The sequence below is a fragment of the Petaurus breviceps genome, unplaced genomic scaffold (genome assembly GCF_028583685.1).
Source record: "Petaurus breviceps papuanus isolate PSGF00001 unplaced genomic scaffold, PetGlider_PUasm1.0 225, whole genome shotgun sequence".
NCBI classification, from domain to species: domain Eukaryota; kingdom Metazoa; phylum Chordata; class Mammalia; order Diprotodontia; family Petauridae; genus Petaurus; species Petaurus breviceps.
In genome coordinates, this window is record NW_027185889.1 from 15,787,345 (window position 1) to 15,812,096 (window position 24,752).

A 24,752-nucleotide genomic window follows, 5' to 3' on the forward strand; every position below is an offset into this window, starting at 1 on the left:
GAAGGAGGTTGTAGGGAAGACCAGATGGAACAGAAGAGTAATTGGAAGGGAGTGGTAAGGGGAAGGAGAAGTCAAAGATGACCCCAAGATTATAAGCATGAGTGATCAGGAGAAGGACCCATTAATGGTTTGGGGGGAGGGGGGAGAATGAGGCTAGCTTTGAATATGTTGAGATTGAGGTGTTGAATTGGAACTATACCCCCAAAAGCTATTTAATTGTATAGACCCAGCAATACCACTACTAGGTCCATATCTCAAACATTAAGGAAGGAGAAAGGGGACCCATCTGTACAAAAACATTGCAACTCTTTTTCTAGTAGCAAGGAATTAGAAATTAAGGGGATACCCATCAATCAGACAAATTGTGATACATGATTGTAATGGAATACTATTATCCTATAAGAAATGATGAAGAGGATGGTTCCAGAAAAGCCTGGGAAGGCAGGTATGAAACAATGCAAAGTGAAGTGATTAGAAGCAGGAGTACAATTTATACAATAACAGCAGTACTGTAAAAAATCATCAATTCTGAAAGACTTGGTATTTGATTCACACAATGACCACCCACAGTTCTAAAGGACTCATGAGAAAACATACTGTCCACCTCCTGAAAGAGAACTAATGGACTCAGAATGCAGATTGAAACCCATTTCCTTCTGTTTCCTTCTTTTACTTGCTTTGGGGGTGGGGGAGGAATTAGGGAATATGGATAATGAGGAAGTGTGTTTTGTATGCATATTTGTATTTGTAATGGGTTCTATTTTTCTTGCCTCCTCAATGGAGCAAAGAGGGAGAGAATTGGGAAATGAAAACAAAAGTGAATTTAAAAAAAAATTTAAGAGATTGAGATATTGGGAGCAGCTAGGTGGCGCAGTGAATGGAGCACCGGTTCTGGATTCAGGAGGACATGAGTTCAAATTCGGCCTCAGATGCTTAACACTTACTGGCCGTGTGACCTTGGGCAAGTCACTTGACCCCAATTGCCCTGCCCTCCCCCCTCCAAAAAGCAAAAAAGAGAGAGAGAGATTGAGATACTGGCAGGAGGCAAGAGGTCCCAGAGATGTAAAACTGAGAAGTGATAGAACTATGTAGGTATGTATGTATGTATACAGCTACTAAGAGAGAAGTCAAAGCTGTGAGGAATACCTTCTTTATAAGGTGGAAAAATTAAAAGAATCATTAGAGGCTGGCAGAGAAACCACCCTGGAATTTTTAACCTTTTTGGGCCACGGGCCCCTTGGGCAGTGAAGCCTGTAGATCTCTTCTCAGAAGAATGTTTTTAAATGCAGAAAATAAATACAAAAGAGACCAATTTTAAGGGGAAATTGATCAAAATATTTAAAAAGCAATTCCCAAGACCCTAGGTTACAAACCCCCAATCTAAGGGAGAAGAAAATTGCCAGTAAAGTACAGTATTATAGAAACCTAAGCCATAGAAGGCATCAAAGATAGGCTGACAAGGATAGTGTCAGATGTTTCATCAAGTTACTGAGAAGGAGCTTTGGGATTTGAAAGAAGGTTCACCGCGACTGCTAAAAGAATAATGACAGTGGAGTGCTGCAGAATCCAGCTTTCATTAGGTAAAGTATTGGGTGGTAAATGAGACAGTGCCATACAGAGATCAGGTGATATTTGGCCAGGAAAAGAGGAGACTAGAGAAGAAAGCAGAACATGAGAGCTATCTCTAGGGCTGTCCTGTAGAAAGGAGCTTGAACGTTTTTTTCTCCCTCATCCCAGAGGGCAAAACTAGGAAATCTTGGAGAGGTAGAAGTTTTGGATTTTCGCTCACATAAGAAGAAACTGGCTAACAATTAAGAAGATCCCAGGGAAAAATGGGTTGACCCAGAGGTCACTGAAAATCACTCTACCACTTGGTAGAGATGCTATAGAAAGGATTCCTATTCAGGTATGAGTTGGAGTAGATTAGAGTTCCAGCCAGACAAGATTCTGAGAGTAGAGCATTCTTTCAAAAAGTTTGGCAATGAAGAGAAAAGAATGAAAGGTAACAGGAAGTGAAAGGGAAAAAAATAGAAGGAATGATAGAGTAAAATCTTGATTAAGTGGAGTACCCAGAATTGCATAGTCCAATGAATTGATATTTTTTTTCAGCTCACCTGATAAATCTTGTTTCATTTCTTCTTTGTTATTCTTTTTTCCCCCTAAAATACATTATGCTGCTTGCCTGGCTATATAAATATAGAAGAATGTTCAAGACAGAATTTTTGATATACAGAATTTTTTTCTTTTTGGTTTTTGGAGGGCAGTTGGGGTTAAGTGACTTACCCAAAGTCACACAGCTAGTAATTGTGTCACGTGTCTGAGGCTGGATTTGAACTCAGGTCCCCCTGACTCCAGGGCCAGTGCTCTATTCACTGCACCACCTAGCCACCCCTGTACAGAATTTTTTAAATCACTGTCAAAGTCAATTATTACATAGTACTGTGGACCTCAGGTGCAAGCTTCGAGATTGATTGAATACTGACTCACATATCCTGTAACATTTTTCTCCTAGTCTTTGATATTTACTTTGCCACTGGCCTCCTTTCTAACCAAACCAAAACAAAAAAACCTGAAACAGTTCAGAAATAACAATTCCAGTCATCTGAGCATTTCACTTAATTGAAGTTTTACTCCAGTTTGGGTGGAGCTAAATATTTCAGCATCTCTATTTTTATCGGTGTGTGTGTTCCTTCCTCCACTGAAGAATGCAGCCCCTCTGTAACTTCATAGACAGTCTTCAAGAGTAATGTCCAGAAAACTCATTCCCCTGTTGTCAGCCTGAGAATAACCAACCTTCAAAGCCTTTCCTGCCTGGGCCAACACTGCACTTTGATAGGCTTCAAGAGCCCAACATCATCTGCTCTCCATGGTGAGGCCTTTGAGTAAAACTTGAGTGCAGGGTGGGGCTTAATGTTAATTCTGTGCTCTTTCCCTCTCTTCCCCAGGGTATCCTGTTAAATTTGGCTGAAAGCTTCACCAAGTGGACCTCACTGTTTCAGTGCTGTAAGAATGATGACTTGCTCCACAAATTGGTGAGTTTCTCTCCTTCAGTTCTTTTTAGATCCTTTTTCCAAGCTGAAAACTGGTCAGAGTGAAATTACTTTTGAATCACTTTTTACATTACAGATTGGTGTAATGGAAGGAGCCCTGGGCTAGGAATCAGGTTTGTGATACTGAATACCTTCTGAATTTTCAGAGGGTAAACTGACTCTGGTTGACTGAAAAATGCCATGGAACTAATTCTCCAAATATTAAACATAGCTCTTGCCAGAAATCTCTCCAGGTCTTGAAGCCTTATTTTCAACATTGAACAAATAATTTTTTTTCTCTAGGCCTGTTGTCTCTGCTATAAAATGAGGACTTTGAACTCCATGATGTCTGAAATCCCTTCCAGCTGTAACTTCTCATAACTCTAGAGTGTCAGGCCACATATAAGTATCATTGCCCCTGGCACCTTCCTATCTTTTCCAACTTTTTCCCCCTTTCTCAAGACCCTAAGGCTTCTGAGAAAAGAAAAGGTTGTATCTCTCTGGTTCATAAATTCTTTTCAAAAATTAATTTCAATTCAATGTAATCGATAAGGCATAGAACATATATTTTTCCCAAAGACTTGCAGTTATTCCATATTGAGGCTCTCCTGCTATTGGTTACTTGTTCTTCTTTCTGGTCATGATGTATCTCTTAGACCCACATGCTTAGGGACCTTCACACAAAGAATCAAGACACAGACTTGAAGAACCTTTATACACTTCAACTCTGTGTCTCTGTACTAGTACAGTTTTCAAAATATGTTTCTAAATGGCCAAACACAACAAATTTTCTTCAGCTCTGAAAAAGAAGAATCAGCAAGACTTAGAACAATAAAGAACCTATTTTACAGATGAACATACTTTGTTTTTCTACCTACTTAACTGGAGTTTGCTCACTGTGACTAAGTGAAGATCATTTTTGGCAGTATCTGTTGGCAGGTAAATGATAAGGTTTTTTTATCCTTTGGGGAAGTCATACTGGAAGTATTGTAGAAGGCTCTTCTTGACTTAGAATATTACCTCTATTTATGAAGTAAGTGGAACTCTAGTCACTTTTCAGTGATACTAAGCCTGAAGTGGGTGATATGATGGATCTCTCTAGGCTTCAGTTTAACTCTGGGATCTCTTCCAATTAGCTCTTCCACCATTGGTTACAATGTTACATGACATGCTTTATGGTTGGCTGTCTCTCCTTGGAGGCACTTGAGAGCCTCAAACTTTAGTTGGTACTTAATCACTAAAGAGAGGAACATGCAGTGTACCGTGATGGTTGGGGTTGATCATATGGTCTGAGTCATGATCACCTCCGAAAGTTCTAGCAGATGTCTCATTAGTGAAGATGAAAGAAATTCTTTTTTGCAAAGTCAGATTTCTTGCCTTTATTGTGTGGTAGTGGGGCCGTCTTTGAAATCCCATGGTATTTCCTCTATAGTCTATCAAAACAGACCCTGCCTTCTTTCCTGGAAGTGTCTGGAGTTGTGCCATGAGTTGTAGAGTCTTTTTTTTTGAAAGATGAAATTTTCTAAGCATCTCATGCCAATTTTTCTTTATGGCCTGATCCAAGATTGTAAAAGATCAACAGAAATGACTGCAGTGTCTTGCCATCTGCATGTAGCATAGGATGTGAGTTGGAATGAACCTCAAAGACCATCTAATCAAACAATGGACCTGACAAGTGGTCATCTAGTCTTGGCCTGAAGACCTGTAGTATAGACAGACCCATGTTTTCCCATGAAAGTCCATTCTGCCTTTGTATAGCTCTAATTGATCAGCTTTAATTTAATCAGATAGCTTAAATTGAGTGAAAACCTCCTTTTCACCAATGTCCATCCATAATTGCTAGTTCTGCCCTCTGGGAAGCAAATATCCTTCTTCCATGTGATTGCCTTCTGAATTCTACATTCCTTGTTCCTTCACTATAGTCTGATATGGCAAAATCTCGAGACCTTTCAGTACTGTCTTCTGGATTCTCTTTGGCTTCTCAGTGTCCAGAACTGTCACCTCTATTGTCCTGCCTACTATGCCTCTCCGAGTGCAGCCTAAGATCCCATTAGTTCTTGGACTGCCAGGAGTCCCTTTATCTCTCCTCGGTGAGAATGAGCATCTCTTTAACTGAACAATGCCAGCTGGTCTCCTCCTTTAATCCATCCTGTGCACAGCGGATAGACCGAGCTACGTAGACTGTTCTATTGTCTCCTCTTTTAAGTCCAAACTTCTCATGCTGGCGTATAATATTCTCCATAATCTGGTCTGAATTCATCCAGTCACACCTTCCAGGACAGCTAACTTAGTCTTCTCCCTTGAACATGTGGCAGGTGAAAGATGAAATACCCTCAATTCACTCAAATATTTATGCTCTTCTTCACACTGCTCCTGAAGTTTCCAGCTGTTTTTCATCAGTGTCTAACTCATCATGAAGCCATTTGGAGTTTTCTTAGCAAAGATAACTGAAGTGGTTTGCCATTTCCTTCACCAACTTACTTTACAGGTAAGGAAACTGAGGCAAACAGGGTTAAGTGACTTACCCAAGGTCACCCACCTAGTAAGTGCCTGAGACCAGATTTGAACTCAGAAAGATGAGTCTTCCTGACTCCAAGCCCAGCACTCCTGAAATAGTTACCCCTTTTTTTCCCTCCTACATAAATCTTTCCTCCAGTTTAAATTTTTTTTTATTCTTAACTTAAACACCAAATAAAATGAACATTTTTGTGAATAAAACAGAAAAGATTGTACATGAAACTGTGGTTTATATTACTTCTGCTTTACTATACAGAAACACACAGACATATGTGTGTGTATATATATAAAAGCTAAACACATACGTTTCAGAACTGGCCTGTTTGTCTTTGATTCTTTCTAGCCTTTCTTCTCTTCTCTGCATTTTTTGGAAAAAATGCTTCAGTGATCTTTTGTGCCTTTTTTTTTCTGCAATTCTATCTCACTCCCCTCTCTCTTCCACTTCCCCTTTCCACTGGAAAAAAGAAAAAAAGGAAAAAGTCATGGTTACAAATACGCAAAGTTAAGCAAAACAGATCACTACATTGACCTTGTTGAAAAATGTCTATCTCATTTTGCTTCCCTCTCTGAGGAAATGAGTAGCATGCTTTACTCTCCATACTCTTGCACCACCACCCCCCCCAGGCAATTGGGGTTAAGTGACTTGCCCAGGATCCCACAGCTAGTAAGTGTCAAGTGTCTGAGGCCAGATATGAACTCAGATCCTCCTAATTGCATGGCCAGTGCTCTATCCATTGTGTCACCAGCTGCCCCTTTGTCCATACCTTTGACATGGTTTTAACTTCCTTCAAATCGCAGTTCCTTTGTTAATGTTTTCCTATAAGCTCCGTCTAAAATGGATCTTTCCTCTTCTTGACCTATAGCCCTTACCTTCTGTATAATGTTTTGTACTTTATTGTATTCACTTTGCCTTTTCTTTTCTTTTTCTTTGAGAGCAGGGACTAAATGAAAAACTAAAAAACACAGTAGGTGCTCATTATTTTTATTCTCAGTTGAATTACAAGAGGATCCATATAGATTTTTCAGCTGTTTGCCCATTATGCCCAGGGTTTCAAGAGCCCAGGAGAGCTGTTGTGCTAGTTTTACAAAGCTTCTTATAAATGATTTCATTTTCCAGGTAATTTGGTTGTTGCTTTGGAGCCTGTAGCTTCCAAAATTTCATTAGAAATGCATCCAGTGAGATGATATAGTCAGTCCTTTACTCACCATCACACCTGACTACAATAATCTTAATATTCCTTAGGTTCTACTTTTGCAATATCAGTTTAATGACATTATATTCTTTGTGCATCCATAATATTTTATAGATGATTATAAACCTACTTGGCACATTGGTTATTTAGGTGTAAGCAACCAGTGTACTGTAAGATTTGACTTTTAGCATTTTGTCCTTACTACCAATGCCCTTATTGAAAGCCCCCATTGTTGTTGTGTAGTTGTGCCTGGCTCTTTATGACCCCATTTGGGGTTTTCTTGGCAAAGATACTGGAGAGGTTTGCCATTTCCTTCTTCAGCTCATTTTACAGATGAAGAAGCTGAGACAACAGGGACACACAGATAATAAGTGTCTGAGACCAGATTTCAGTTCATGAAGATGAGTCTTCTAGACTGCAGACCTACTCTATCCACTGTGCCACCTATCTGCCTCAATTTGAATTGAAAGCCTCCCAGACCATTACAAATGTCCCTGAGCAAGTTAGGGGATTAAGGAGGAAAAAGGGAGAATTTCTATCAGTGGGTGTGTTCAGAAAGGGTTTAGAAATGCGGTAAATTAATAATTTTATTAGTTAACATTTTTCATTCTAAGAAAGAGAAGTTTTACCAGGTTTATTCAAACAGAGCCTTCACCTTCTATGTCAGCCTTCACGAGACAGACTATTCTCCCTAACCAGTCAGGTTACCTACCCCTTGATCATCCATAGGAATGAAGGGAGCAGCAGTGACAATATTTGCTAGTTTTGTTTAATGATATATTTGACTTTGTAGTGCTTATGTTTGAAACTAGGCTTACTTCTTCTGGGAATTCAGACCTCTTCAAACCAAGGAATGAAGCCAAGCTCTAAAGACCTAATTCATAATTTAATTGGCAACATCCCCAGTTTCAATGTCCTGCCCCACCCAATGCTTAGCTCTTCTCTGCTGGGGAGAGATGGTATCATCTCCAGACATGAGCCACCCTAAATGCCTGCTCACTTCTCTCTATGTATAGATAATTTTGTTTTCTTTAAATGCCTTTCTTGATGTTTGAATTTAGTTGAGGGAGCAGAGGTTAGAGCAGTGTGCTGAAGGAGGTAGCATGCAGTGAAGAAGTTAAATAGGGCTGAGTTTCCCACAAGTCCACAAAATGAGAAATTCCCTTCTGGGAAACTGAAAAGAAAGACAAGTAACTTTACCTTGAAACATCTCTACTTTCAACAGTGTGGGTGCTCCATTCACCAGTGCAGATTGCAGCCCCTACACTTTTCACACTTTTACACTTTTTCATTTTAATAGAAGTACCCATATCTGTTGGCCACCTCCTGGGGCTCAGCCTCTCTGCACTTAGCCAGGCTGTTCCTCCCGGCACAGATGCACTATCAAACCCCGCACTACTATCCAGGCCTTTCCAACGTGGGAGGCTTTCAAGTCTTTGGAAACCCACTGTTACCCCAGGCCATGATGAAGCATTTCGGCTTTCCTGTATCTGCTAAATATACCCAGTTGTAAAAATGTACTTATAGAAAGATGACAGTGACACTTTCACACTGGGCATTAACTCAGAGCTGATAGCAATGCTTCTAAGTCTGCATTAAAGCAGGATGGTATAGCAAAAGACTGTTGTTGCACTTGTAGCAAAAAACATGAATTTGAGTTAACTGTGACTATAAGCAGTGACTTAACCTTTCTGTAGTTTCAGTGTTCCCATCTGTAAAGTGGGTAGAAATGCTTGCACCACCTGCCTCAGAGGTTTGTAGTGAGGAAAACATTTTACTCTACTTAAATTGGCATCTAAATATTACCTGCTTTCCCTTTGTAAGGGTTCAATCTGTGACCCTTGGAGTAGGGTTTTTTCATTGTGAAAAACTAAACAGTCTGTATATGGAAGGAAACCCAGAACCTGGGTTTGCTGAAAACCTAACTTTGGTTATAACTTCAATCTCTAAGGGCTTTTTTTTTTTTTTACTTCATCAAAAATTGAATTTTTGTCATACCAATGATTTCTCTACTCTTAAATATAATCAGAATCAAACTTGAAAATTCATTTCAGCATTATAAAGTTGTAGAATGAGGGCAGTCACTATAGGTCTTACTGGTGCATTCTTAGGATGCTACAAAAGAGTTACCTGTACTCAGCTCTGGGCAAATCACTTAATTGTAGTTTTTCTGTATTATGTTACAGAAACATCCTTGATTGAATTTAAACAGACATTTACCTATGGTTATAGTTGTCAAAATCTTCTTGAAACAACAGTAATTTGTGCCAGTTAGCAATAATTTTTAGGTTCATAAAACATCTTGCCAACGGGTGGCTAGGTGGCACAGTGAGTAGAGTACTGGCCCTGGAGTCAGGAGGACCTGAGTTCAAATCCAGCCTCAGGCACTTAACACTTACTAGCTGTGTGACCTTGGGTAAGTCACTTAACCCCAATTGCCCTGCCTTCCTCCCTCCAAAAAAGACACACAAAAAATATCTTGGCAAGTTAATCTACCTTGGTTCATGTTCATAATCCAAGTTTGTGTAGCTGTTGGTTTTTTTTTTAATCACAGAAATGTATTGAAGAAAACTCTGAGGTTTTTTTAAATGTTGAAATCTTTGGGGAAAATAAGCACTGCCCCCAAATAATTGGGGAAACCTAACACTCAGTTTGAAAATTGTGCATATGAGTATTGCTATCCGTCTTCTGTTCTCTCCGTAACAAGGATGTGGGATTCCGACTTGACTCCCTCCGTACCATCCTGCAACAGGAAGTCCTGCTGCAAGAGGATGTAGAACTGATTGAGCTCCTCGACCCCAGCATCCTGTCTATGGGGCAGCCTCAGCAACAGGAAGATGGGTACCTTCCAACGCTTCGCTCCCTAGCAACTCCTAATATTTGGTACTGTCAAGCAAACCCCTCTCTATCCTATGTCTGTTTACATATATGGTGCTATCAGAGGAAACTGTCACCATGCTCTTCATTGTAAGGGGCATTAAACAGAATTTCTACATTAGCTCCCTTGCAGTAATATAATTTTTGAGATAACCTACAAAAGTGCCTTTCTAAAGTGAGTAATATATACATTTATTTAATATATTTATTTAATTATATTATTATACATAATATTAATTACATATCTATATTATATATAATAATTATACATAATATTGTATATTATATTAATAATTATATATTTATTTAATATGTACATTAAAACTGAACGTGGCTTTTAAGAAACTGTCTTGATTACATTGCTCTTATTGTCTCTTATATTGGTAAGAGAGATTTAAGTAGGAGCACCTGCAAGTCAAATGACATTCCCATTCACCTGCCTCAATGTACTGGTTTCATTTCCCTTCCTTAGATACTCATGAGAGCTTCGTTAAGATGCCAATACCAGACTCCATGATTAGTCATTCTAACATCATCACCAATAAGTAATGGTTCTCTTCCTTCAGGGAACTACTTGACGGAACCTCAGACTTTAAAAATGTTCTCCAAACTCTCTTTAGTCAGAATATAATTAGGGAACTCTGACTTTTACAAACAATTTAAACCCGATGATGCAGATGGTACTGGTCTGTCTGGTGATAGTTTTAGGATCATTATAAGTGTGACTGATTGTTGGAAGTAAAGAGGGAAAGCTAGAGTGACATATTTATTTGGAATGGTTTTTAAATGTGACTGTACAGTGTAATGCACTCCCAGCTATCTTTGGGGTCATTTTTCTGGTGTACTTTCACTCCTGTCTTTCTTTGACTTAATCTGGGATTAGTACAAAGAATGCTATGTCTTCTACACAGAAGAATCTACACAGAATCTACTTTGATTATTAACAAAATGGAAATGAAAAATTAATGCCGGAGTATAAAATGGAGAAGGATGACTCTAAAATGGAAAATTTGAATACTTATAGTAATTATTTAAAACCAAATTATTTAGTTGAAGAAAATCATTTCTAACTAGAAAAGTGTTATTATATAAAGCAAATTTGTTCTAAGTAAATGCAACGGGAAAATAATTTAAGCTAAATTAGGAAAAAGGACATTAGCCTCCCTGACCCAGCATTTTCATTTTTAAAATTATGAAATTAGTTTTTAAAGCTAATGCTGCACTTTTCAAGATGAATCCAGATCTTTAATGTTCCTACTGTCCTTTCACCAAACTTACAAAAGCAGGTGTTTTGGTACCCAGCTACCCTTGTGTTGATTCTAAATATTTCACTTTTTTGACCAATGCTATCTCATATTTGTTATTTAAAAGAGAAGTCAAATATTCTTTTCTAATTAGTAACTTGTACGATCATTTTTATCCATTTCAATGGCAACATTATTGTTCTCTTTTTGTTCCTTTTCCTTAATGCATTTCCCTTTCTCTGTGCCTATTCCTAGGGATGTCTCAATGCTGCTAGGCTACGTTAGTTTCTTCATTATGATTCCTGCTTGGTGGAATATATCTTCCTGGCCACTGTGGGGACTAATTCTCATTGTTTACTTGGTTATAAGAGCTTCAGGCTGGTGGAGGACAGCCAGATTACAAATGACTCTAAGAAAGTACAATGTCCAGCTAGAAGACACAGTAGCAAATAGCCGCGCTTTTACCAACCTTGTGAGAAAGTCTTTACGCCTCATTCAAGAGACTGAAGTCATTTCTAGAGGATTTACCCTGTGAGTCCATTTTTCGTTTTCTTTTATAAATTATTCTTTTGGATCATTTAGAGATAAATATGGATATTTGTCACACAGTCTGAAAAGTCTATTCATTTCTGTGTTCCATTACAGTGACAGTAGAACCTGTATAATTTAAAGAAAATAAGAGATGTTTTTATCAGTTACTGAATTAACTCCATAAGTTTCACAGTCAAGGAACCTATACTTGGATGTCAAAAACACTGCAAAATATGCTAAATGTGAAGTTTAATTATATTTTCAGATATCTATAGTATTTCATTTGTTCTATGAACATTACCTGATTGGATTTTGGGGAATAAGATCGTTACTATGATTACTGCTTTATCAAGGGAAAATCACAGCATTTTGAAGTTGAAAGAGACCTAAGCAGCTGTTTAGCCCAGGCAGGAGCCCCCGTGGCATGCCAAGCCAGTGGCCATGCTGTCTATCCCAGATGTGCAGGGAGGAAGAGCATAGAGTGGCCTCTTCCACTCTTTATTTCTTAATTTTGCTCACAGAGACTATATCTTCCTCTTCACTGTTTCCCCCATCACTCCTACTTCTGCGCCTCTGGGCCCAACAGAACCAGAACCAATCTGCCCTGTCTTCTCTATAATGGACCTTCAGATCTTTGAGCCTGTGATGCTGTCCTTCTTGAGTCTTGAGTTCTCCAGCCTGAGCATCTCCATCATCTTCAGCTGATCATCACATGGTATAGAATCGAGACCCTTCACCAGGATGCTTGCCTTCGTCTGGATGTGCTCCAACTTAGGTCAGGCCTAGACTCTGGTGGCCAGCAGGGAGCACAGCAGGACAGATTGCCCCCATAAAGCTATGTGTCCCTTCCCACAACCCAAGGTAGCAGTTATTTTGGCTGCTGTATCATATCATTGCCTTATGTAGAAGTTCAGTCCTTTAAAACCTCCAGATCTTTTTCAGGTAGTTACCTGGTCATGTCTGCCACCCCTGGTGCAGACCTTCATCACCTGACACCTGCACTGTTGCATCTGCAGGCTGGTGTCCTGCCTCACTTCTCTCCCCACCCCAGTCCACCTTCCACTCATTAGACAAAATGATCTTCCCAAAGTGCAAGTGTGACCATATCATCCCCCTGGTCAGTAAACTCCAATGGCTCCCTTTCACCTCCAGGGTCAAATATAAAATCACTGTTGGACTTTCAAAGCCCTTCATAACTTGCTCCCCTCCAAATACTCTGTGATCCAGTGACACTCAGCTGGCTGCTTCTCAAACATGCCACTCTACCTCCTGACTCTGGGTATTTCCCTGCTGGCCTCCTTATCCCTGCCTTCTGGCTTCCTGAAATCCTACCATCTACAAGAAACCTTTCCCATACCTCCTTAATCTTAGTATCTTCCCTCTGGAGCTAAGCCTATCTCATCCTATCTGCATCTTGTTTGTACATAGCTATTTGCCTGCTGTCTCCCCCACAGGCTGTGAACGTCTTGAAAGCAGAGGGTGTCTTTGGCCTTTCTTTGTAGACCCAGGGCTTAGCACATCATTTGGCCCAAAGTAGGTGCCTAATAAGTGTTAGTTTACTCACTGACTTATGAACCCAAGTGCAGAATTTTACATGTATCCCTGTAAAATTAAGCCCCTGATTCCTGCTTCTTAAGATCTTTTTGGAACCTGAGTATGACAGCCATTGTATTAGGTATCCCTCCCAACTTTCTGCCATCTTCAAGTTTTATAAGCCTGCCTTCTATGCCTTTATTCAAGTCATTGATTTAAAAAAATGTTAAACAGAATAGGGCAACATGCCCATTCTTGAATCATTCTCCTATAGTCTGCCCATTCAGCCAGATCTGGATCCATCTCATGGTGCTTATCTCTACTTTTTCCTTAAGAACACCAAGAGATAGTTCATCCAGTAATTTTCTGAAATCCGGGTAGAGTATCTCCAGCATCTAATGACTTAATATCGCCTTTCCAGGACAGAAAGACAGGGTGGGTCTAGACTCCTAGTTCTTGATTAAACCATGAAATCTTTGTGATTTTTGCTTTTCTTTCTACATATTTCCCAGCTGTTTCTTTATTACTCTCTTCTAGAATCTTGGTGTTTTCTCCCCAAGAATCCAAGTTATGCCACCCGGTACATAGTTTTCAGACTTTGGTATCTTCTTGCTTTTGGAAATCTGGATGATGTTTGCTCACCTCTGGTCTTAAGATTCCTTTTCCCTAGCTCTAGGAAACTTTAGTCAATGTGATTCACTGTCTTGGTGATGTACCTCATGTTCCTTGTAAAAGATATGTTAGAAATCATCTTTTCCAAATATTGATAGATACTATATCGCCAACATCCTCTGCCACTACTTCCACATACTAATTAATACCTGCTTATTGAAGGTCAACATGTTTATGACTAGCTAAATATTTACTACTCTGATATAAGCAACAGAGGCTGTAGGCTGCTTATTCACCCAGCTGTGTGCTAAAATATGCCTAATTAACGATATCATTGTTATAATGTAGATAAGGGAGGAGAAAGCAAGCATTCACATAGCACTGATTATGCGCCAGACATAATATTATTTCATCTGGTTATCTCATTTAGGTAAAGGAACAGTATTATATGAAATATAGCAGTTCTTGCTATTTTAAATTTGATGTATAAAATCATAGAAGCCCATGAAGAGAAGAAAACTCTAGATGTCATTCAACAAATACATGTACAGAGTGCCTATATTGTGCTCCTTCCAGAAGAGACTAACCTGAATGAGGCAATTTCTCGACTATTATTGGTCTCTTGGAAAGAAAATGCTGCCACTTTCCTTACAAGCCAGTTCAGAATCTAGCAAATTCTGGGTCAGTTAAGCTTTGTCTTCTCAAACAATCATCTTTAACCATTTAATTCCATTTCATATTCTCTTGTTCTTGAAGATGACACCAAGAATATGTGTGTATGGCTTTACCTTTATTCCAGATTTGAATATTAGTTTATTGATGTGAATACATAAAATGGCTACTCTGTCTAGATCTTTTGGAAAAATGCAAATAAACTTGGGACCTCAAGTGACCATTTGTGACTAAACTTCATAGGATCATGGATGAGACTCGATGGGACTTCAGAGGCCATCTAGACCAGTCTTCTCATGTTACACAGGAGAAAACTTAGGCCCACAGAGGTTTAGTGCTTTGCCCAAGGTAAAGCAGAGAGTAAATGTCAGAAGGGAAATTTTAAACCATATCCTCTGACTCCAGAACCAGGAAGTTTCCACTACACCAATACCATTATCATCAAAACTAACGTTTCTACAACACCTTCTTGTGTGCCAGGTGCTTTACAATTATTATCTCATTTGCCCTTCACACCTGGATGAGGAAACTGACCCAGTGAGGTTTAGTTTTCACTTGAGATCACACAGCAAGGAGGTGCCTGAGGCAGCATTTAATGCCCTGGGGCCCCCAGCTGCCTCAAGTAATAGTAGCCAGTACTTATACAGGGCTTGAAGGTGCTTTACATATGTTAACACATTTGATCCTCACAACAACCCTAGAAAGTAGACACTATCATCATTATTCACCTTTCACAGTTGGGGAAAACTAAGGCAAGCAGAGGTGAAGTGACTTACCCAGGGTCACACAGCCAGTCTATGGTCACTCTGTGTACTATGACACCCTCTACTGCCCCTGTGCTTTTGGCCATCCTATAAGCAAGCCGGCCTTTGGAAGAGGAAGGACTGTTGAAATTAGCCTGATGGACCATGGTTCTGCCAGACCCAGTAGCAGACCAGCAGAAGAGCTAATATGGGGAAATTGTATTTCAGTGTAAAAGCTTCAGATTCAAATTAATCTTTAACAAATAACTGTCTTAATTTAGGAGGAAACAAATCTAAAAGGAATACCATCATACAATAAAAGCGAAAAAACAGTAGTTTCTAAAGGATCTTCAAAAAATGATTTTTCTGAAATGACCCTGATATATTCTTTTATGACAGCCCTGGTTTTATGGTAGACTCTAGGATTTGCTGTGGAAAAGTCTTGAATTTGATTTGAAATATTTTTACATTATTAATAATACCATAAGCCAATTGAAATTGGCTAAAGAGCTTTAAGTTTTTGATTCAAACCTAATAGATCACCTGAAAAGGAAAGATTTAAATAGAAGTATATTCAACTAGTGCAGGATATACCATTGTTACAAATTGGTAGGGAGGGTCTATTCTAGTGTTAAACTGTGTTAAATTCCATGGGGTATTGGGTGTTTTTTCCCTCTGAGCATTTGGGGGAATACTAGAGATATTGTGGGGTATGTAACATGTCTTTACAACACATTCCTCATTGTATCCTGGTTCTTTTGTTATCCTCTCCCTCTCTCATTTTGAGGCTAGTGCCAGCCAAAACATGTTCGCATATATTTCAATGTTACCTTTCATGCTAGCATTTATCCTGCCACTTGACATTTCTTTTTTAAATTTTTTTCAATATTTCTCTAGTGTATTTCACTTTTCAGAGGACCAAAACTAAACTAATGTAAATGTGGAGAGAGGTAAAAATGATTAAGGCTTTCACAATGTCTAGTCTGTTTCCTTTGAGAACTTTTAGTTTTCATGGAGACTATCAGAGACTTCTGTATTCTTCATTCATTTGCATTTCTGAGTCTTTCTTTGCACTTGAGTTACTGAAGCCCTGAAGCAGCACAGAAATTACTCTCGATATGGATAAATTTGGAAATGTTGCAGACAATATAGATCAAGGATGGGAACCTATGCTAGATACTCACAGATATGTACCTGCATCTTGCAGGTGGTGAGATTGCATGCAGAAAAAGATATTTATACATATGTCTTAGTAATGTCCACTGTGTACCCACCAGGATACATTTATCGTGGTAATGAAGGAAACTGAACCAGTTGTAAGGGGGTTAATTTTCTGTCATTTTTTCTTTTCTAGACATATTTGCTGATGAAATGGATTTTTAGGAGTTTTTTTTCACCCCATTGGGATGGGGAGGAATTTTTAATTATGTTTCAAATGAGATAACTAAAGAAAATTAAAAAAAATAAATTTCTTGTAGATTTAGAACAAAAACTTTAGGACATCTGTACAGTTGTATCACATTTTACTTTTCAAGTTTGCTTGACAGGGTCAGTGCTGCTTGCCCATTCAACAAAGCTGGACAGCATCCTAGTCAACATCTCATCGGCCTTCGGAAAGCTGTCTACCGAACAGTTAGAACCAACTTCCGAGCAGCAAGGCTAGCCACCCTCTATATGCTGAAAAAATATCCTTTTCCAGCTGTAATCAGAGTATTAGACATCAGTATGTTTTGGTATTCTTGATATATGGGTCAGGTGTGTCCTCTACAGGTTAGCTTAAGTGAAAGTGTGTGTATGTCTGTATGTGTATATACACATATATATATAATATATACTTACATGTTATATACACAGTAATATATAAATAATTATATACTGAGGTTTATTTTCACATTGATTATTATAAAATTAAAAATGAATTCTAAGGTGAGCTGGCAGGAGAAGCAAGGTCTAGAGACAGGATCTATCTTCTTTCTGCCATCCCTACCAAATTCAGCTTTAGAAGCAAGAAAATATTGCCTCTTTTGATGCTTGCAGTGACTGGGATTAGGACAGAAGGATCTTGATACTGCTGGCTTTGCGTTCTTGGCAAATTTACAGAACTGGTACTGTGGTGATTGAGAAGGTGATAGTAAGAAATCAGCTTCTCTTTCACAATCAATATAGCCATGAAATATGCTATATTTCATGATTATACAATCAGTAAATCAGGGAATAAATCACATTGTCATAAAATTAAAATTTATGAAATCTTGCATGGTTATAAATATAGGTAAGAGTCTTTTATCTGAATCATCACTTTTATCATTGTCAGTTTCTATAAACTGAGTCGGTTTGTGACGTATCACTTTGCAAAATTAGGATTTTGTCAGGTAAATGTCAAAGGGAATTTTTTTAATGGTACCATGTATGCATGCTTGAGATGAATGTAGAGTCAAACTTCATTGGAATGTATGGAATGCATACTTTCTTTCCAGAGTACCTTTAGTGCGACAAGCTGTGTTTGACAAGGATACTGTTTGACCCTGTAGGAGAGACAGAAGTTTCAGTAGGAAACATACTTCTTTAATGAAGCTTGCAGTGTAGTAGTAGTAAATACAGTGGAATGTTTCTTTGATACTCAAAGATCTTGCAGTGCTTTTAGGGTCACCATCATCACAAAGATAATTTTAACTACTGTAGCTCTAGGTGTAACAGCTTGGTTTGAGTGTGCCCTGACTCCTGCATCAGTGGTACATAGTTTTTGTTTTGTTTGATCTTATTTTCAGCTTATTTTCTTGAAATCTGTCTCTGTCTTAAAAATGGTACATATATAATTAAATACTTGGAACCCATTTTGCCAGAACTTGTTGATCAAGATTTTACTCCATGTAGGACTGCATATCCAGAAGGAAGACATACCATGTGGACTGTGTAACTTTGGAGAGAAAATTGTTAAACCCTTTTTGTTTCTTCCCAGGGTACTTTGGGATTTTTAATATATCCCTGTTGGCATACTACTCACCCCAATTAGCTTTCTTTTTTTTTTTTACCCAGAAATTTTGTGCTGTGGTTTATTTTTGAGGCAAAAAAACATAACATTAACACATTGTAATAGGCAAAACTAAAATTAAATCAGATGGTTAATTTGTTGGGACATCCTGAGACAAAGAATGGGAAAGACATCATGGGATATAACACGTCAGTTTTACCTTCACTTGAACTGAGGCTATGAATTTGGAGATAAATAAACAGTTTTAAGGGGTACAGTAGTTTGAACTTTTGCCTTTTTATGGTTGGGGAAGGAAGGAAAGAGGAAAAGAAGAAAGAAAAAGGAAGGAAGAAAAAAGGCAAGGAAAGAAAGGAAAAGAATTAGGAAGAAGGAAAGGAAGGAAGGAAGGAAAAAAAGCTACATATCTTTAATATTACAGTGCTGAAATACCTACATCTGTAGTAAGGGATTGTGTCTCCAAAAGGTTCCCATCAAAATGGAGACATTTATCTAGAAAAAGTAATAATAATTTAGGTACCACTAACTTCATTCTCATTTTAGCAGAGACTGGTTTATCAGATTGGCTAGAAATAGCTTTTTTTTTTAAAAACCAGAATTGGACTTAGCTTCACTGCTGTGTAGGTAACCCTTCTGCTAGGTTTTCTTAATAACCTTACATATGATATAATTCAGTCCTAAAAAGATAGCTGCTATTATTGGTATTTTTGGTATGTGTCTACTTGGATGATTCTAGTCCATCAGAAAAACTACAGCAACATACGATGGGAGATAATTTGCTTATACAAACATAGTATATGTTTTTCAAAGCATTATAACAATGAAATTTTTTTCTTAATTCCTCCAGTTCTCATTTCAAAGGCTTATTATCAAAGTCTTGATGATGGTAAAGAGGGTTGATGAGTCTTGATTGCACACGGTAACTCAATAATAAGGCTTCTCCTTAGATAATTTTGGCTTTCTTTCTGTAGCTTTTTAGCATCTTAGCTGCCATAAATCAAGGGAAGAGTGAGAAGTAAGGTGCTTTGTATGACTCCCAGGACACCATTGAATTCAAAGAACAAAGTTAGGACACTACTAAGACTGATAAGAGAAGGGATAAGGATTGCCCACATTGGGGTCTGTTCCCCATAAGCAAAGCAGAGGAATGAGCACATTTATAGTGTTGAGTATAAGGATGTTTTCTAAATATTGAAGTATGGGATTGGACAGGAGGAATAAGTTTAGGGAAAGGTGATGCATAGGATTATAGATCTGTAGCTGGAAGGCACTTAAGTCATCTAGTCCAACCCCTCATTTTACAGAGGAGGAAACTGAGGCCAGTGGCTTCCTTAAGGTCATACACTTAGTAGAATTGAAACTTGAACTCATGTCCTGTGACTTTAAGCTCAGTTCTCTTTCTGCTGTATCACATTGCCTTCAGTGAGCATAGAAAAAGATCATAAACTTAAAAACAGGAATTCAGTATAGAAAGTTATTGCACATTTCTATTGTAAGCTTCTATAATATCACAGTCTCACCCTCATCTCTCACATATGCCTACTCTCATCATCTTCAACCATCAGGGAAAAACCCACAGAAGTGTAGGTGTGGCATGAAACATCATTTTCAGATGTGGTCCATGGGATGATTTGTTTTGACTCATTGTCCTTATCTGTCCTTTTGCAGAGGGAATCGCTGGGAAGGGAGTGATTTAAAAAGGAAAGAGCATCAACAAAACAGGGACAAGAAAGAATGAAAACCACAGCACAGAAGTAAAGGTCTTTTGAGCATGAGCAGTGACTGTTTTCTTTGAGAACATCTGAACATGTGATTGCTTGGTTTAGCCAGTAAGAGAAGAGCTGTACCCCAGCTGTTTGGCACTGACTTGACTGTGAGAATCCAAGTGACAAGGAGATGATGGAAGCAGCCATTACCAATTGAAACATTCATTGGGGCAACAAGAATCAGGTCCCATAACAGGCAACAAATGTGGTAAAGAAAGAAATGCAAGCCACTCTAGTGCAGTAGTTTGAGTAATTCAGGGCAAAGGCAAGCTAAGGCTACCTCTGCTCAATAAGTAGCCTTTGAGAATATTCACGTTGTTTCAAATGGTGTGTTGTTAGATGAGGCATACCCTCGAATAAAGTAGACCCATCATGAGTAAAACCAAGGAGGTTCCAAACCATTGTACCATGACAAGCTAGGCCACAATGGATCAGAGTCCTCTAGACCTAAGCCTACATACAGCAGTCTCCTGTAGTCTTCCTCTCCAGTAGACTCAAAGGAGCCATAGGCAGCTGTAGAGAGCCAGCCATGTGTTCTAGAAGTCATCCTTTGGTATCTGTCCTAGCTTTCCATTAACAAAAGATAAAGCATAGGAAAGGTGTGCACGAAAGTAAAAATGGAGATCAGTGCACAACTTGAAAAGAAAAAAAAGGTTTGATGTGTTAGTAATACTTAGATGTGATTTATAACAGGAATTCAGTCACAGACCAGCAGGTTGAACCAGATGATGTAAGGTATCTCCTAATACTAGGATTCTAGGATGTCGTGGTTCTCTTATGTTAAGATGTTGTAAGGACATGCACAGATAATCTTTACAGACTGAATCACATAAAGTTGTACGCTCCCATTCCCCCATCCCCATGCAAACAATCCAGCCTGGACCATGGATAGTTCTCCATGAAAAGAACAGAGAATGCTCCAAATTTCTGTCACAGTTGCAAAGATTTTTGCAAATTAATGTGCTTGACTGAATCCACTGAAATACACTGAAAGTGTATTTTCTGAACAGTGGCTTTGGTCTTTGGAAGTAAGATGTAGTATGGAAGACTATATATAACTAGTAAAAGAAAAAGAGAGTCAGGGCGGCTAGGTGGCGCAGTGAGTAAAGTGCCAGCCCCGGAGTCAGGAGGACCTGAGTTCGGTTCCGGCCTTAGACACTTAACACCCACACAAAAAATCTAGCTGTGTGACCTTGGGCAAGTTACTTAACCCCAGTTGCCCTCCAAAAGGCAAAAGAAAAAAGAAAAGAAAAAGAGAGTGTGTTGGCAAATTCTGATGCTACTGAAAAGTTTTGTGGCTACAGAAAATTTATTGTCAAATGACTCCTAAGCAGTTTTACACAGCTGCTAAAACTACATTTGCGAAATTTAACAGGGCTTGAGTAATTCCCATATCACAGATGATAAATCAAGAGGCCTAGGATTTAAACCGGGTTTTTGCTTTTTTTTTTTTTTTTTGGAGGGGCAATTGGGGTTAAGTAACTTGCCCAGGGTCACACGGCTAGTTTTTTGTGCTAAGTGTCTGAGGCCGTATTTGAACTCAGGGCCTCCTGACTCCAGAGCCGATGCTCTATTCACTGTGCCACCTAGCCACCCCCTGATTTTTATTTTTGCCTATACTAATCTACAGACTAATGAAATAGAACTGTGACCAGCAGTGCATTGGTGTGCCCATCTTTCCACAGTATCTCCAACAGTACTGACTCTTCACTTCTTTAGTTATCTTTGCCAGTTTTGCTTGATTGTTTTTATTTGCATTTCTTTCTTTAGTTATTAGGAGCATTTTTCTGTATAGTTGTTAATATTTTTCAGTTCTTTTGAAAATTCTTTGTTAATATCCATTGAGTACTTATCAATTAAAAAACAGCTTTTGTTCTAATATATTTCTATTTCTTGTGTATCTTGAATATCAGACTCTTACCAGAGTTACTTGGCACAACAATTTTTATCCTAGTCAACTGTTTTCCTTCTTATCTCTGTTGCTTTAACTTTATTCATGGAAAAGCTTTTCAGTTTCATGTAATCAGAAGTATTTCATCTTTTGTGATCATCTTTATCGTTTGGCTGAGAATTCACCCCCTAACCATAGCTGTGAAAGGGACCTAATCCAGTTCTCTTCTCATTTTTTATGATATGATCTTTAATGTTCAGATCGCATGTCCATGTGAATCTATTGTAGAATATAACAGTAATAGCTAACATTTATGTAGCATTCACTACGTGCCAGGAGCGATGCCAAGCACTTTACCATACAGCAGCATTTGATACTCGTGACAACCCTGATAGCTGCTGTTGTTATCCCCATTCTGCAGATGAGGAAGGGCTTGCTCAGAATCATGCAGCTAGTGACCATCTGGGGCCAGATTTGGACTCAGGTACTGGTCTAATCCTAATTCCTGCTAGACTGCTTTCCAGAAATTCTTATAAATTAGTGAGTTCTTTCCTATGTGGTATTTCCAGGTTCATTGTGAACTTCATCATTGAATTATTTCTGATTCTTCCTTGTCTAATGTGTTCTACTGATCAGTATTTTCTAACCAGGACCAAGCAGTTTGACATTTATGACTTTTAGTCAGAGATCTTTCCAAGTGCAAAAGTTCTTTTCATTCTTACTTTTTTTTCATCATTTCCCTTGATATTCTTGATCTTTGTTCCTTCCAATGAAATTTGTGGAAGGAAAGGCTCACTAACTCACTGTTGGTAGGATTACGACTTTACCAAACCATTCTGAAAAGGATTTTAGAATTATGGTTAGAAAGTCTCTGTTCAATTTGACCTAGAAATCCCCATTATGCTTTGACCTCCAGGAGGTCAGTGACCAAAAGAAAGAAGCCACGTCCAACAGAATATGTCTAGTAGCACTTTTTATGGGAGCAGAATAAATGCCACTTGATTTGGGAATGACCAAGCAGGTACCCAAATGCAGTAGAAAATTTCCTTAGCATAAGAAAGAATTAATACTGAAAAGCATGCAAAGACTTATGTGAACTGATGCATAATGAAGGAAGCAACATCCAGAAAACACTTCAGATAACCTCATACTTTTTTGGTGTGTTCAGTTTTGCTGAACTATTTTTTCCACTTTTTCCTTCCTGTTGTTCAGATGGCCCTTTGGGAGAATAGCAAAGGATACTTTAGCAAAAGTAGTTTATGGAAAAATTAATACAATCAATAAATTTTACTACAAGATAAAAGAGAGTGACAGGGATTAGAAAATTTAATCACTTCAGAACTTTAAAAAATATTGCACATTTGACTCTCACACAGTGTACAAGCTCTTGATACAGATTCCATGTTCATTTAGGTATTCTATCAATGAACAAATCCATTTTTTTCTGACTGCTTTTATCACTTTTTGTACCTTTCAGTGAAAACCATTTTAGAGCCACAGGCTGGATGATAGTAAAGCTCTTTTCTTGATGTACATTTGCAGAGAAGGATGGCATGCTTTATTGATGGTTTTATAATCTTTCTCCTTGACAGTGCTACCTCACTGAGGCAGCCCTTGGACCAAGGTATTAGTCAGAATATGAAATGTTATTACAGCAGAGGCTACATCATTGATCTAACATTCAGGTACTATATACAAATGTGACCGTGATGTTAAATATTTAAATGCCTTAAATGTTGCTGGACCTTGGAATTGTGTTAAACCAAACATTAAAGGCTTGGGAAAAATGGGTGGTGTTTGCAAAAGTGTGTTCTGGTGGTGACAAGGAATAAAGAAAGTGTAGACATTGGGAGTTTTGATTGGGTCTGGATCTGTGATTTCATCAGGGCTGGGAAGTGCTGATGAAATCTCCTTTCAGTCTTGTGTGGGTCAGAGACTGGACTTCAGCCCCACATTTCCTGATTCCAAGTCTCACTCTATCCAGTACCCGCTATTGCTGCTCAGTATGAATATTGGAGTGAGGTCATACAGGCTTGTGTTCTTGAAATGAAGAGGATCCTTCTTTATCCCTCACAGAATTAACTGGTTAAGTGGTCAGAAGCTGGCCACGTTCCTGTGAGACTCTGTGTTGACAATGCCTTAATAACATTATTTTAACGCACCTGCTGAGTTAGAGGATATTTTTAACAAAGAAGAGAAGGGTTTTCATGAAGGTTGAGTAACCCCTTTGGGAGATGGTAGAAAAGAATGCTTCAGCATTAATTTAGGATTTTCTCCAGCCAGCCATGTTACATGACTGCCCTGTCATACAGCGGTGTCTCCTTCACTTACTTTAGTTGGAGATGCAGATGCCCCTGAATCACGCTGTCGTCACGGACTCTTCAAGAAAGCCAGTGTCAGCGTATCTCTGGCTCTGCCCCACTGAGTCCACATTACTTCTTATGTTCATTGGGTCAGGACCACATTTCATGCATCTTAGAAAGATTTCCCCTGGAAGGGACCAAAGGAAAGGGTTCAGTGCTTGCCCAGACAGACATGTGAATTTTATGGCCTTTCTGCTTATACTTAGACTCCAAGTAACTACTAGTATTACAGACTAATATCTATTCAAATTAGACTGAAATGAAGTCTGCCATTCTAAAAAAAGTGTCAAGAATGACAGTTGCTAAAGGTAGTTTGGGACAAGATCTTTCATCACCTCTTCTGTTCTTTTAGTACCAAAAACTCAGTTGGTGTTTGCCTTAACTCCCACTTAACCTACCCTCTGAATTCGGAGAGTGACAACGTGACCAACTACATCTGTGTGATACCTTTTAAGGAGCTGGGCCTGGGACTGAGTGAAGAGCAGGTGTCAGAGGAGGAGGAGCATAACCTGACAGATGGCTTCAGCCTGCCGGCATTGAAGGTAATTTGGTGTGGACGAGACATGTGCTGGGCAGGTGGGTCAGTGCACATAGGCTGCCTGCCATTGGGTCTGTCAGACAGAAAGCTAAAACCTGTTCCCCTTTAAACACCACCACTGTAATAACATAACAAACCCAGAAGAAGCAGCAGAGGATTTAGAAAACTTTTTGACATCCAGAAAATGCTTTCGTACCTCAATACTCTTGCTATGTACATTTAAAGCTCTGTTTCCTTTTTGTACTTTAAAAAAG

At 38.7% G+C, this 24,752-nt stretch overlaps 1 protein-coding gene across 3 annotated transcripts in view; it reads left to right on the top strand.

The window, feature by feature from the left end:
• Positions 1 to 24,752, top strand: part of VEZT (vezatin, adherens junctions transmembrane protein) — a 97,925-nt gene that overhangs the window by 36,669 nt on the left and 36,504 nt on the right. For 2 of the 3 annotated variants that reach the window (XM_069095180.1, XM_069095182.1), the window contains exons 3-7: positions 2,946 to 3,032; positions 9,447 to 9,622; positions 11,116 to 11,391; positions 16,487 to 16,636; positions 24,355 to 24,502. In XM_069095180.1, the coding sequence (XP_068951281.1) occupies positions 2,946 to 3,032; positions 9,447 to 9,622; positions 11,116 to 11,391; positions 16,487 to 16,636; positions 24,355 to 24,502 (837 nt within the window). The remainder of the gene's footprint in view (positions 1 to 2,945; positions 3,033 to 9,446; positions 9,623 to 11,115; positions 11,392 to 16,486; positions 16,637 to 24,354; positions 24,503 to 24,752) is intronic. The other variant, XM_069095181.1, reaches the window with a different exon arrangement.